This window comes from Gobio gobio (genome assembly GCF_949357685.1).
Source record: "Gobio gobio genome assembly, chromosome: 11".
NCBI classification, from domain to species: Eukaryota; Metazoa; Chordata; class Actinopteri; order Cypriniformes; family Gobionidae; genus Gobio; species Gobio gobio.
The window spans coordinates 12714161-12727143 of record NC_137104.1 but is presented as its reverse complement, the minus strand read 5'-3'; the positions used below and the strand labels follow the sequence as shown (position 1 = coordinate 12727143).

Sequence of the window (12983 nt, the reverse complement as noted above, 5' to 3'; positions counted from 1 at the left end):
TTGTTCAGTTGTCTTCCATAAAAGCTCATAGTAAACATTTTGACATTATTACCAATAATAAATGACAGCTTGACTTTAAAAAAAATAATAATGAAAGGGTTGGAACACCAGTGACAACTTTTCATGAGATTTTTTTTTTTAGATGATGTCAATATAATCTCAAAACATATAGTGCTGATTAGACTAAAATCAATAAAGAGTAGCATTTAATCATTTTTTACACAGAAATTATAACACCTATAACCTGCTGAAAATTAACAATATAACATTTGAAGGTAAATTATAAAATACCTTTTTTTCAGCCACAGAGAACCATGTTTTTTTTTCAATTAATCAAAATATATATATTTTTAACATTGATGCATTTTCATTTATTTATGTTAGTTTATATTATATTGTTAATATTATTTTATATATTGTTACATTCTTCTATTTAATGTATTAAATATTGTTTTCCTGTTTTGCACTAATGCTGAACTCAGAAAAAAAATATATAAAAAAACAAATAAATAAATATAAATGTATTTAAAGTGGTGTACCAGATGAAGGGGACAATTGCTTTTTTCAGGCATATGACTAATTTAAAAAACATTTTTAAAGATTAAAATGGACCATTTCAAGTTATTTTATATAATGATATAAGTTATAAGATAATGCCTTTTATACAGAGTTTCTCCACTTAAATTGAAATCTTTTTTTATGTCTGAAAAGTCAAGGAACATGTTGGTCACCGTATTTTGAGAATAATGCTGTTATTAAATGTACTATATGCAAAAGTGTTCATTTGTCTCATCAAAATACTTCCTTTTGTTTCTGTCTCTCTCTATAGTTGACTCCGGCGCAGCCCTGTCGCGCCCGCAGCGCCCCCTCTCGGCCCGGGCGGCCCACCATGCCCCGTCCATGAAGGGCTACCAGGTGAGTCGCAGTCTGTCGCAACACTCCTCTGGGCCTTGCTACTGCATGCCTGAGGACTGCGACACTGCGCGGGACTACATGCACCACCCCGATCACTACCAGGGGCACAATGACCACCCCTACTACCCGCCTGGTGGGCCACCTGAACCCCTGGCCATGGTCCCATCTGGTGGAGGCACCTTCCCTCGCTCACACCCCAGTCAGCCGCAACCCTACGACTCCACGTGTGAAGAGTGTTTATCCTCGGCAGGGCATGGCCACGGGCAAAAGATGCATCGCATCCCGCCCAACCTTCTGGATCAGTTCGAGAAACAGTTGCCCTTCCACCCTGATGGCTTCCACACCCTGCAGTACCAACGCTCGCCCAGCGGGGAGCAACGCAGCGAGAGTCCGAGTCGCATACGGCATCTGGTGAACTCGGTTCAGCGTCTCTTCGCCAAGTCTCATTCTCTAGAAACGCCCTCTAAACGGGAGTTTAACGGCACCCGTGGGGGAGAGTATCGGGAAAGGGATAGGGGGCACCGCAGCGGTGGCGAGGAAAGCGGCGGACATCATTATTCGGGAACACACCAGTCTCGCTCTGCCCGCCGCAACAAGAGCCGAGAACGAAGCAAGAGCGGAGACTCCCGCCATGAGTCTAGAAGCTCCCGCCACCGCAGCAAAACAGCTGGCTGGTGGAGCTCCGATGACAACCTGGACAGTGACAGCAGCTTTCTTGTGGGTGCGGGCAGGGGTGGTCGAGGGTATCCCACTGGACACGAGACTCTGGATGCTGCCATCCAGGAGCTTACCTTGAGGAAATCTAAGGGTCCACCTCCAGGAGAGTGTCTGGCTTGCACCAACATAGCCATGGCTGGGGACAGCGGACATTCTCTGAAGAGGAGCACATGGTCAGCCATGACGGTCAGTCAGGCTAGAGAGGTCTATCCATCTTCCCGTGGTGGTGGAGGTGGAGGTGGAAGTGGAGGAGGAGGAGGAGCGGGAAGAGGTGGAGGAGGATATGACAAGGCATTGGTTCCTCTGGATCCCAAAATGAAGGAACGATCACTCCACTATCTGCAGGCAAGTTCTTTTTATTCACATACACATGCATTGTGCCAAATTCAGAATTGAAGAATTCATGAGTGTGAATTTGAATCTAATTGGATCTAATCAAATTGCATCCATCCATCCATAATTTGTTCAATCAGGCCATAAGGCCTATCTGCATTTGGAATTTAAAGACATTGTCAATTCAATTCTGAATGGCGTACAACCCCAGTATGTAAGTGAGACAAACTTTTACTTTATGTGAGCCCATTTTCAAGTCAGTGCAGTGACCCCAAATTGGCTCCCACTGAGATTTCAATATTTATGTGGAGTCTCTGTTCTCAAATACAATCAGTCTGCTTTCCTTATTGACTTGCAGATTAATTTCATTGTCAAAAGAATTCATCTGTCTACAGAGATGAGATCTGCACTAAATGACAATTTCTGTGAGAGAAAGAATAAAATAACTCGATGATTATGTTTGTTATCAGCTGCTAGCTGTGAAGAATGGAGGCTGATGCTATTTTCAACCTCTGTCAGCTCAGTGTGAAAGGGTGCAAAACAGCATCGGAGGATACAGGAAAACAACACATTAACCTCTGGCCTTTACAAAAACACTCACAAACGCTGCTATTGATATCAGTAGCGAGCTGTGTGCTCCATTTCTCCTACTCATCTGCTCAATTAAACACACATCGCTGACATCCTGCTTTGTGATATCAAGTGTCCTAGAATACAGGATACTTCTTAGCATCATAGTTCATCTGCCTATTTGGTTTGAATAGAAGGGCAACTGCATCATACATTCATTGTTCTTACACACATATATCAGAGGTTGTCTTATTATGGGGAGAGGGTCTGTATCTCTTACCATTGCAGAAAGCAGCGGCTAACTTGGTAAACGTTTAGCATCTCTCAGCCTATTGTGTAATGGCAGTGACATCAGTGCCCGCCATTCAAAGTTTTATGACCGTTAACTACGTTAATCAGTTTCTTGTGAATTATTAGTGCATTGGTCTTATGAATAAATGTTCTATATTTGGTGTTATATTGCTAGTAAAGGTGCAGTAGGACTGCATTGTTTGTGGAATCTTCTTTAGACAATATACAATATCACTCAATATTATTATTGAATACTATGGTAATGCCGTAAATGAGTCCTACCTGTCACGACATTCCCTTCTCTGCCTTCTTTTATAAAATAAAACATGTTGAAGATTAGGCAGTCGATTCATTAAATGATAAGCTATTTCCTCACAAAAGCGGATTTATTCAGTGTATTGAAGCCTCTTCTCCATTGACATCATTCACCAAAAACGGCCTCTGGTCTCCTTTACTGCGTACCAACACAGCTGCAGTGTTAGCATTAGCCGTTAAAGGGTCATGAAACCCCAAAAAACGTTTCTCCCTCGTTTTGGAAGTTTGTTGTCAAATAGGGTTATTTTTAAAAAATGCATCAAGGTGCCCTCAAACTCCCCGTGGTCATATTTTAATATCCATGTGTCTGTATAATGAATGTGTAATGAGTCATTTCTGTGTTTTACTGGTTGTTGTGTCCCCTCTTCCCCCCATTTGCAGAGACTTTTTGCAACTCTGAGGTGTGAACGACCTGGGGTGCGTTTACCATACAACGACGTAACTCACTGCTTAACTACCATAGTACATTGCATCGTTGAAGAAATCAACAAGCTATTCACAACTGTTTCCCGAAACTGTAATGTCGCAAATCTGTCGTTCAACCACGTTGGTTAATGATGTCACACAGGTGGTGTGACACTTTCAAACACTTCCGTGCGTTGATCGTTGTAGCCAATCGCAGACATATCCCATGAGCGCGTAGGGATGTAACGATATCAAAATCTCACGGTACGACACAATTTCGATATTGACCTCACGGTACGATATTTATTGGAATATTGTGGAAAAGCTCACGGTATTGTTAAATAGCTCACAATAGTGTTTGTGATGATAATAGCGAAAAAATACTGACATTTATTCTGCTTTTGCCAGTCAACAGGCAATTTATTGTTGTATTTATGGATCCATGACAACATAAAACGCTGCTTTTAAAGTGCAAGTTGTAGTCAGGAACATCAATATTCCGAATAGTAATATTTGGTTGCATAACTGATTCTTCTGTGCAATGTTCAAGTTAAGAAGCAACTAGAACAATTGTAAACAATAGGGAATTCCCTTCAAACAAAGATCAAGTTAAGTCAGGTTTAAATGTGCAAGGCAAATAAAAGCAGCCTTTTAAAACTGGTATTTAGGAACATAAATTAAATAAAATAGTCAGTCAAAAAGCCTTTTAAAAAAACACTGACCTATCATTTAGCTTATGTTCACGTTTTTCATCAGAAAGATCAAAATATCTACATTGCAATGGAGAAGAAAAAAAAACAGTACAAAAAAATCCTTAAACAGTCTGGCAAAAAGCCTTCTGAAAAACACTGAACTATCCTTTAGCTAATGTTCAAGTTTTTCTTTAGAAAGATCAAAAGATCTATATTGCAAGGGAGAAGAAGAGACCTCTGGGCATTTACAATATCCCCTGCTGTTGAAAATACTCTTTCACTGGGCACTGAGGTAGCGGGTTTACACAGGTAGGTCTTTGCTAATGAAGACAGAATAGGATACCACCCTGCATTGTCTCTCCACCACTTAAGAGGGCAAACAGACAGAGAAACTAATGCTTCTTTGCAGTAAGAGTCGGTTTTTGTGTATGGAACAAACATATAAATGATTTAAAATGTTCTCTGAGATCGCGCACTGACTGTGCGTTATAAAACAAACATATAAATGGTTTAAAATGTTATCTGAGATAGCGCACTGACTGTGTGTATAAAACAAACATATAAATGGTTTAAAATGTTAAACTTCGGTTTTGTTGTTTTCATCCTTACAAGTATCGCTGTCGGCCATGCTGGCTTGCTGTGAGCTTGTGTGGACAGCGTGCAGCGTGCAATCCTATTGGCTTAACAACGGTTGTTGTGACGACGCTCTTGCTTTTTGACGGACACCTGTCCTTTTAATATTGTAACCCAACCACGACGATATCGAGACACGTTTACCACCGCGATAGCGCGATATCGTCAATATCGTTACATCCCTATGAGCGCGTGAACACAAGGGCCAATCAGGTGTTTATGATTCCGCTCAACAGTGCTCAAACCGTCACATTTCTAAAATATCAGTACCGACTTGGTACCGAAATCGATACTTTTGACAACAGTACTTGAGACTTAATCTACTCACTGGGCTATGGGGTTACAATCTTTCCCCCTCCCCAAAAACAACTTCAGAAACTATGAACAATGACACACATTGACAATTGGAAGTTCTGTACTGTGTCCTGCTGCTTCCTTGATGAATAAGCAGCACAAACTGTAATTGGACTCAATTACTGTTTTCCTTTCTGCCTTTCTTTCTTCTTGCATATGAACTCTTAGGCTGCTATACTCACCCACTGTGAACACAGCTATTTATGCTACCACAAATACTTATTTTTGACACACACAATTGGGGGAGCAAACTCTATCTGACATGACAACAGGTTAAATGAGGATAATTGTTCTGAGTGCCTCATATGCACTCTCTCACACTTCACACCGAGTGTCAGCATATGGTTATGTTTCTAAGGTAACAGGACAGAGCACTAGGAGGTCACACTCCTTTCCAGGTACAACATTGAGCCACAGTTGAGCACCACTTATAAAATAAGAACTACAGATTCACACTATCTCTGCGTGCATCATGTTGTTTTTTAGCGGACACCAGTGGGAGTCCTGGCTCAATTGTTACCCTGAGGGAGATTTTTTTTAAAAAGGCTCATTGATGCACATGGAGAGCGAAGGCCTGCTCATGTGGTCCAATCAAACAGACTGCTGGTTAATGCTGGTTCTGATAGAAAGGTGTCAGAATACAAAGTGCATCGCAGTTTGTTGTATATGGGGCTGCATAGCCGCAGACCAGTCAGGGTGCCCATGCTGCCCCCATCCACCGTCAAAAGCGCCAACAGTGGGTATCAGAACTGGACCACGGAGCAATGGAAGAAGGTGGCCTGGTCTGATGAATTGCATTTTCTTTTACATTACGTGGATGGCTGGGTTCATGTTCGTCGCTTACCTGGGGAACACATGGCACATTCCTTGCTCCTCCGTCCTATGACCCGGAAACCGACCGATCTCAGACATCTTGTAGGACATCTCAATTCGCTAATTGCATCGCGAGGAGGCTTCCTGAGGAGTCATGAGCGAGGATACACGGGTGTATCCTTTGCGGAAGTGTTTTATCGATTAAACGTGACACACGTATAAATTCTCCTTCCCCTTCACACCGTGCCACAGTTTATTCATTATTATTATTATGTTTACATGTACAAGACACAAATGTATGTAAAAAAACAACAACTGACAGTTGCAGAATTATATCAACGCACAACAAAATTAAAGAAACAAACTGTAATACTATACAACAAATAAAAAGCAGTTAATAACTGGGAATAATTAGTTGTTATTAATAACTGGTAATATTAAATACAATATGGATAAATGTGGGGGGATAAATTTTGTAGGGGTTGAAACTATTACAATAAATAGTTATCTCTAATGTTCAAGAATTCCGATGTGCAAACTAAATCCAGCGCAGCGGTGTAGAGTCATCATTATTTGACAACGCTCTGAAGTGACGCTAAAGGGAGCGAGGATATATAATTTCACTTGATTCAATTCCTCCGTCCTCGTGTCTTTTCCTTGCGTCCTTCCCTCGCATCCTGAAAGGGTGGAGATAAGACGTGAGGAAAGGAAGCTAGGAAAGGAAACGAGGATGCACAAATAAGAATTGAGAAGCACCCGGTGTGATGCTTTGGGCAATGTTCTGCTGGGAAACCTTGGGTCCTGCCAACCATGTGGATGTTACTTTGACACGTACCACCTAACTAAGCATTGTTGCAGACCATGTACACCCTTTCATGTAAACGGTATTCCCTGGTGGCTGTGGCCTCTTTCAGCAGGATAATGGCGCCCTGCCAAAAAGCAAAAATGGTTCAGGAATGGTTTGTGGAGCACAACAACGACTTTGAGGTGCTGACTTGGCCTCCAAATTCCACAGATCTCAATCCAATCAAGCATCTGTGGGATGTTCTGAACAAACAAGTCCGTACTTGTATATATATTGTATATATATATATATATATATATATATATATATATATATATATTAATAAATTAATAAAATTTATGAACTTTATTTCACAATTCTGACTTTTTCACATGCAAATTTATATCTCGCAAACTAACAATAAATTCTACTAAATTAAATGAATACAATTATTATATAAAATATAAGTAAATAATTAACTATTAATATGTATGTATATTTTATTTGGGTTTTTTGTTGTTGTTTTTTTATTATTTTTTTATGTAAGTTGACTACATGACACTTCAGCCCTTATCGTGATAGCAAAAGAAAATATCAGGCTGTAGGGGAAGTGATAGGTCCAGTAGTTTGTGACATGGCGGTTATAATTTTTGTTGCAGCCATGCTATATCACATCATGCCTAGACTTCAAACACTTAGTGCTTGAAGAAAAGAAGACTAGTATCAGTAAAGTATAGACCGCATGGTAGCTGTGAGAAGGCACAATAAATATCAGGTGCACCCCATGTCATTGCTGCTCTGTCCCCAGGCTCTTGAGTGGGAGACAGAGAGAAAACTCAATGCATTCTGACGACATAACAAACTGTGCCGTCTCCTGCATTCTCTGCTATTGTTGCCTAGGGCGACAGGAACACGCATGGAGGTCTCACCCTGACACTAATTTAACTTCCTGTAATATTAGCACTTGCAAGCTCCAATTACACAGAACATCAGCTTCAACGTGATAGAAATACATTTGGTCAGTCGGCACTTTTGTTTAGCTAATTTGTCACAGTGAGACAGTCAATCAACTCTCATACACACCCACTCAGTATGGTACACACATACGATCTTTCAATGGTCACTGTGTAGCTACACACATTGCCATAGCCAGCAGTGGAGAAGAGTAACAAACTACAAGTAGTGACAAATGTCCACTTTCTCTATGTAGTGTTGGGAAGTCCAAATCATTGCAGAGAGTTGGTTCATTTTGAATGGTCCATGTGAAAGAATTGGTTCAATCCATGATTGATTTGATTTAGTGTATTCAGTGTATATTTAGTGATCAAACAAGTAGATCGAGTCCATCAACACCCCCACAGCTTACACAGGCCTATACCTCATCCTGGGTCGACATTTAATTCAGTAACATTAGGCAGTTTTGATTTATATGCCGTTTAATGTTGATGATTGTGTTATTTAACATATGCATCTGCTTACATATGCTATTGCTTGTTTCTGCTTCTTTTTTGATGTTTTGTGTAATAGCGCATCTTCTTAACAGTGAGCACACGGAAAATTCTGTCAATAAAAGGAAGCGTTGTCTCATAAATTATGGAAATTTCCGTCAATGGCGGGTGTAACAGACGTAGGACAGTAAGAGCTGTGCGTGTCAACCTCACTCCCATGACCGATTTCAAAACACAGCATCATGAAGGTTCGAAGCGTTCTGAATCAGCGAGTCAATTTAGTGGTTCGGATCGCCAAAGTCACGTGATTTCAGCATTATTTCAGCATCATGATTCGACTCGCTGATTCATAACGCTTCAAAGCTTCATGATGCTGTGTTTTGAAATCGGTCATCACTATATAAGTCGTTATTTAGGTTTTTTTGCGCACAAAAACTATTCTCGTTGCTTCATAAAGTTATTGTAGAACCACTGTAGTGAGATGGACTTTGTAACGACGTGTTTAGTACCTTTTATGGGTCTTGTGAGTGTACAGGACATTGTGCCAATGGAGGCCTTTCTGAGCCATCGGATTTCAACTAAAATATCTTCATTTGTGTTCCGAAGATGAACGGAGATCTTACGGGTGTCGAACGACATGAAGGTAAGTCATTAATGACAGAATTTTCATTTTTGGGTGAACTAACCCTTTAATAGCTTTAATGCAATTAGTAACTATATGTTAGTAGTTTGTAGTGCCGCTAACTACTTTTCACACAAGAGTAGTTTGACTACTTTAAAAATTGTAGCTTCCAAAGCTACAAGCTATTCATGATTTAAAGTAGCTTCTGACATCTAGATAACCCGCATATAGTCCCCATCTGTGCTGATTCTTTGTTCCATCATGAAGAGCAACTGGTCCAGAGGAAGCTGAGTGAGGTCTTACAGTGATAGCTGAAGGCAGAGCAGCTGACTCAGCTACCCTGAGCCTCTGGGGAGAAGAAACCCAGCTGTGGGCTCCATTGCGGGAGAGCAGTTTTTTGATGTGATCTGATCTGAAGACGTGGGGATAAACCAGATGAATCCTCTTCTACAAGTCAGCCTATCTGCGTCGCAATTAGCAGGGGAACTGAAGGAAGTGAAATGTGTCAATATAATGAGAAAGAATGCCAGGGGCAGTAGGGGGAAAAAATAAGAGGACGAGAACAATAACACGGGTTGCAAGGAAGGAAAGTGCGTGTTTGGGAATCAGTAATCTTAAAGTCACCATGATATCAAAGCTGGTAATTATAGCTTTTATGGAATATTGTGGTTTTTATAGATTTTATTTGATTTATCCATGCACATCATAATTCATAACTATTTTACGTTTTGGCACATTGGTGAATAATTCGTATGAATTTGTACAATTTCACCTGTATGTGTTCATGATCTTACGCCCCAGTGACTGGTATGTTAGGACCTTCACGCTTACATTTTTTCCTAACTTTCACGATTAACTTTGTACGAATCATACAAAAACGCTATCTTGTAAAGTAGTTACGTTTTCCCATGCGATCAGGTTGGTAACTCAAATCGCAGCAATAGCAAACTAAAATGATCCAACGATCAAATCAATCCCCTGTTGGACAAAACCAAGTCCCGCCCTACATTCTTTCTTGTTCAAGAAGCCTTTTCACTCAAGATATGCAATAGGGAAGAAAAGACTATCACAACTTCCGTTTATGCCATCTTTAAATTAATAATTTACCTATCAATAACGTGTTGTCACTATTTACTTATCCTCATGTGGATACAAACCTGTTTGACTCTCTTGCTTCAGCAGAACATAAAGAAAGACATTAGTTTGGACAGCTGTTTTTGAAAGTCAACGGCAAACAAAACAACATTGTATGGACAAAAAAAATGCAATGACATTCTTCAAAAGATCTTCTTTTAAGTTCCACAGAAGGTCAAATGGAGGGCAATTATGTGAAAGTGTGAGAAAAAAGGTATAACATTATTGCAGTGACATTACACTTACATATTTGTTGGAACTTTTGGCATTTTTCTGCTGCATTACAAAAACAAAATGGAAGTCTGAGGAAAAATAAAGAGGTAGAAAAATGGTAGAGATGCTCAAACCAAGGATTAGAAAAATTGATGATCGGCTTCTCAAGAAGATGACAGTTGAGCTCCTGATTCAAAATTATGTTTGTGTATGGGTGTGTTTATGTGTACATAAGTGCACTTGTGTGTATTACAAGGAAGATGGGAGGGGATGGAGACAAGAAAAACAGAGATGGATAGAGAGATCAAGTCACATCATCCTTTGAAAGAGGATGACCTTTAAATACCCCACTGAGTGGTCAATTGAAAGATAAGGCATTCCTTATCTTGTGTGCGTGTGTGTGTGTACAAGTGCACCTCCCCTTGGTCATTTGGTGGTGGGATTATCATCTGATGTCAGTGAAAGAAAGGGGTGAGAAAAGAAGTAAAATGAAGAATAAAGCCCTCTGTTGTTATAGTTAGTTGTTTTGTATGTGTCTATATTTTTTAATATATTGAATCTTGGGACAAAATGTCCCTTTATAACACTTTACCTACAGTCTTAAAGGGATAGTTCACCCCAACATTTTGTCATCACTGACTCACCCTCAAGTTGTTGCAAACCTGTATGAGTTTATTTCATTTTAAAGACATTTTAAAGAATGTTGGTAATCAATTAGTTGACGGTATACCCATTCACTTCCATAGTAGGAAAAAAATACTATGGAAGTCAATGGCTATACCGTCAATTGTCTGGTCAGCATTCTTCAAAATATCTTCTTTTGTGTTCAACAGAAGCAAGAAACTAATACAGGTTTGGAACAACATGAGGGTGAGTAAGCAACCTATCCCTTTAGGTATGCTAATAATATTTTCTTTTTCTTTTGTTTTTTTATTAAATGTTCCTGTGTCCTCGCAGTGAGAGCTGAATTATAAACAAAACATGATACCCAGAGAAAATACATGCAATAAAACAGTGAGGAGAGCATCAAGTTTCTCTTGTCAAACACAGAAAATACTGGACCTGTGTCTGTCTCACTTCACCATCAATGAAAAGAGTTATTGGTTCTGTTATTAAATGTCTAGCCACCTTATAGTCGCTGTGCAGCTTGTAAGACAGACTTTTTTATTTTATGTGAACAAAATATGTGACAGAGAGCAGATGCTGAGGTAAAAACAGCAATAATACACAGCGATGCTATCAGAAAAAGACATGGCTCTGGAGAGCAAAATTCATGAAAATAAATAATCTTGCCTCTCCCCTCTATAACCTGCTATCTCCCCACATCTGCGCTGTGTCCATGCCCTAGCCCAGGGGCAGCTCTTGAGTGTGATGACAGCTCTAAATGTACAGCTGGTGCCTTTCATCCCTGTCAACCAATCAGATTTCATTTTACTCAGCTGCCCTCAGTTCAACCCTTTATTCCCCCTGGTCACGCTGTGGCCAGAAAGCCATAGCTCTAACAAGGCTGTTTTTTTCTGATATACATAATCCTTTAGTTGCATTATCATTGCATTTTCTCTCATATCAGTGGAATATATTTATAGAACATTACGTTTCGGTCATTACGTTTCGGTCCCCCAATATTTACCATTGGGAAATTTCACAGTTTGAAACACTCCACTTGTCTGTGTCTGCATGTTTCAGACAGACTCTCAGGGCCCTATCATACACCCGGCGCAATGCGATGCCAGGCGCAACGCAAGTGTTTTTTGCTAGTTTCAGTCATCATTTTCATGTCCAGCACCATGTTGTTTAAATAGCAAATGCTGGTCTAAAAACGAGGTGTGTTCAGATGCGTTGTTGGCGCGTTGAAATTTTGAGGCAACTGAAAACGACTGCGCCATTGACCAACAAAAACCTGGTCTAGAGTCAATAGTGCAGTATTTTTTGTGTTAGTAAAATGCGCTTATAGTTGGGCGCACAGCGCGCGTGCACTCTGCTTGTTACACACACACCGGGATGCGCAGCAGCACTTGCCAAATATTCAAAATAAAAGAATTACAATGTAAAAGATTATTATTGTGTACATAAAGATAAAAATGCCTACATGTCATAATGGATTGTCTTTGCATATCAGAATTACCTATTAGCAGTAATGATGAATGAAATTGACAACTTTTTTAACCAATCGTGGCAATACACACATGTATTTAAACTGACTCGTCAGGTTGAGGGTGTCTATAATAGTGGATCCACCATGGTGCAAGCACAACTGGCTTTTAAAGGGAATGGGAGATGAGACTCTGATTGGTTTATTGCACGTTACGCCCAAAACACACCCATGACTCATTAAGAATAGGGACAACCCTTTTAGACCATGCGGCGACTTTTTTTCCCGTCGTTAAACTAACAAAAGTGGACTTGCGGCGTGCGCTTTAGACCATGTGCTCAGATCTTTAAAATAGGGCCCTTAGTCTGCAATTCAGTGGTGCATTTTTTTAGTGACTCTTCCTGCAGGTTACATCGATACACCAGTAGGTCATATTGAGATAGACCAACTCAACCAATTCGCTAAAAAAACACGAATTTATTCAACAATTAAACTAGTGAATGTCTATTTGAGCGAGTCATTGAATCATTTACTTATCTGGTTCATTCAAAACACTGATTCGTTCAGGTGTGAAGCAATTGAATGCCTGCATTCTTCCCTAGTTGGCAAAAAACAGAATGTGAAAAGAATAGTATTCATAAAACAGTAAGTG

The 12983-nt window shown here is 40.0% G+C and overlaps 1 protein-coding gene across 1 annotated transcript in view; it reads left to right on the top strand.

The window, feature by feature from the left end:
* Window positions 1-843: 843 nt before the first annotated feature.
* Window positions 844-12983, top strand: part of dlgap3 (discs, large homolog-associated protein 3) — a gene marked incomplete at its 3' end in the record, with an annotated part of 31947 nt that continues 19807 nt past the window's right edge. The window contains exon 1 of the mRNA XM_079828885.1: window positions 844-1977. Coding sequence (XP_079685011.1) covers window positions 901-1977 — 1077 coding nt within the window. The 5' untranslated portion in view covers window positions 844-900. The remainder of the gene's footprint in view (window positions 1978-12983) is intronic.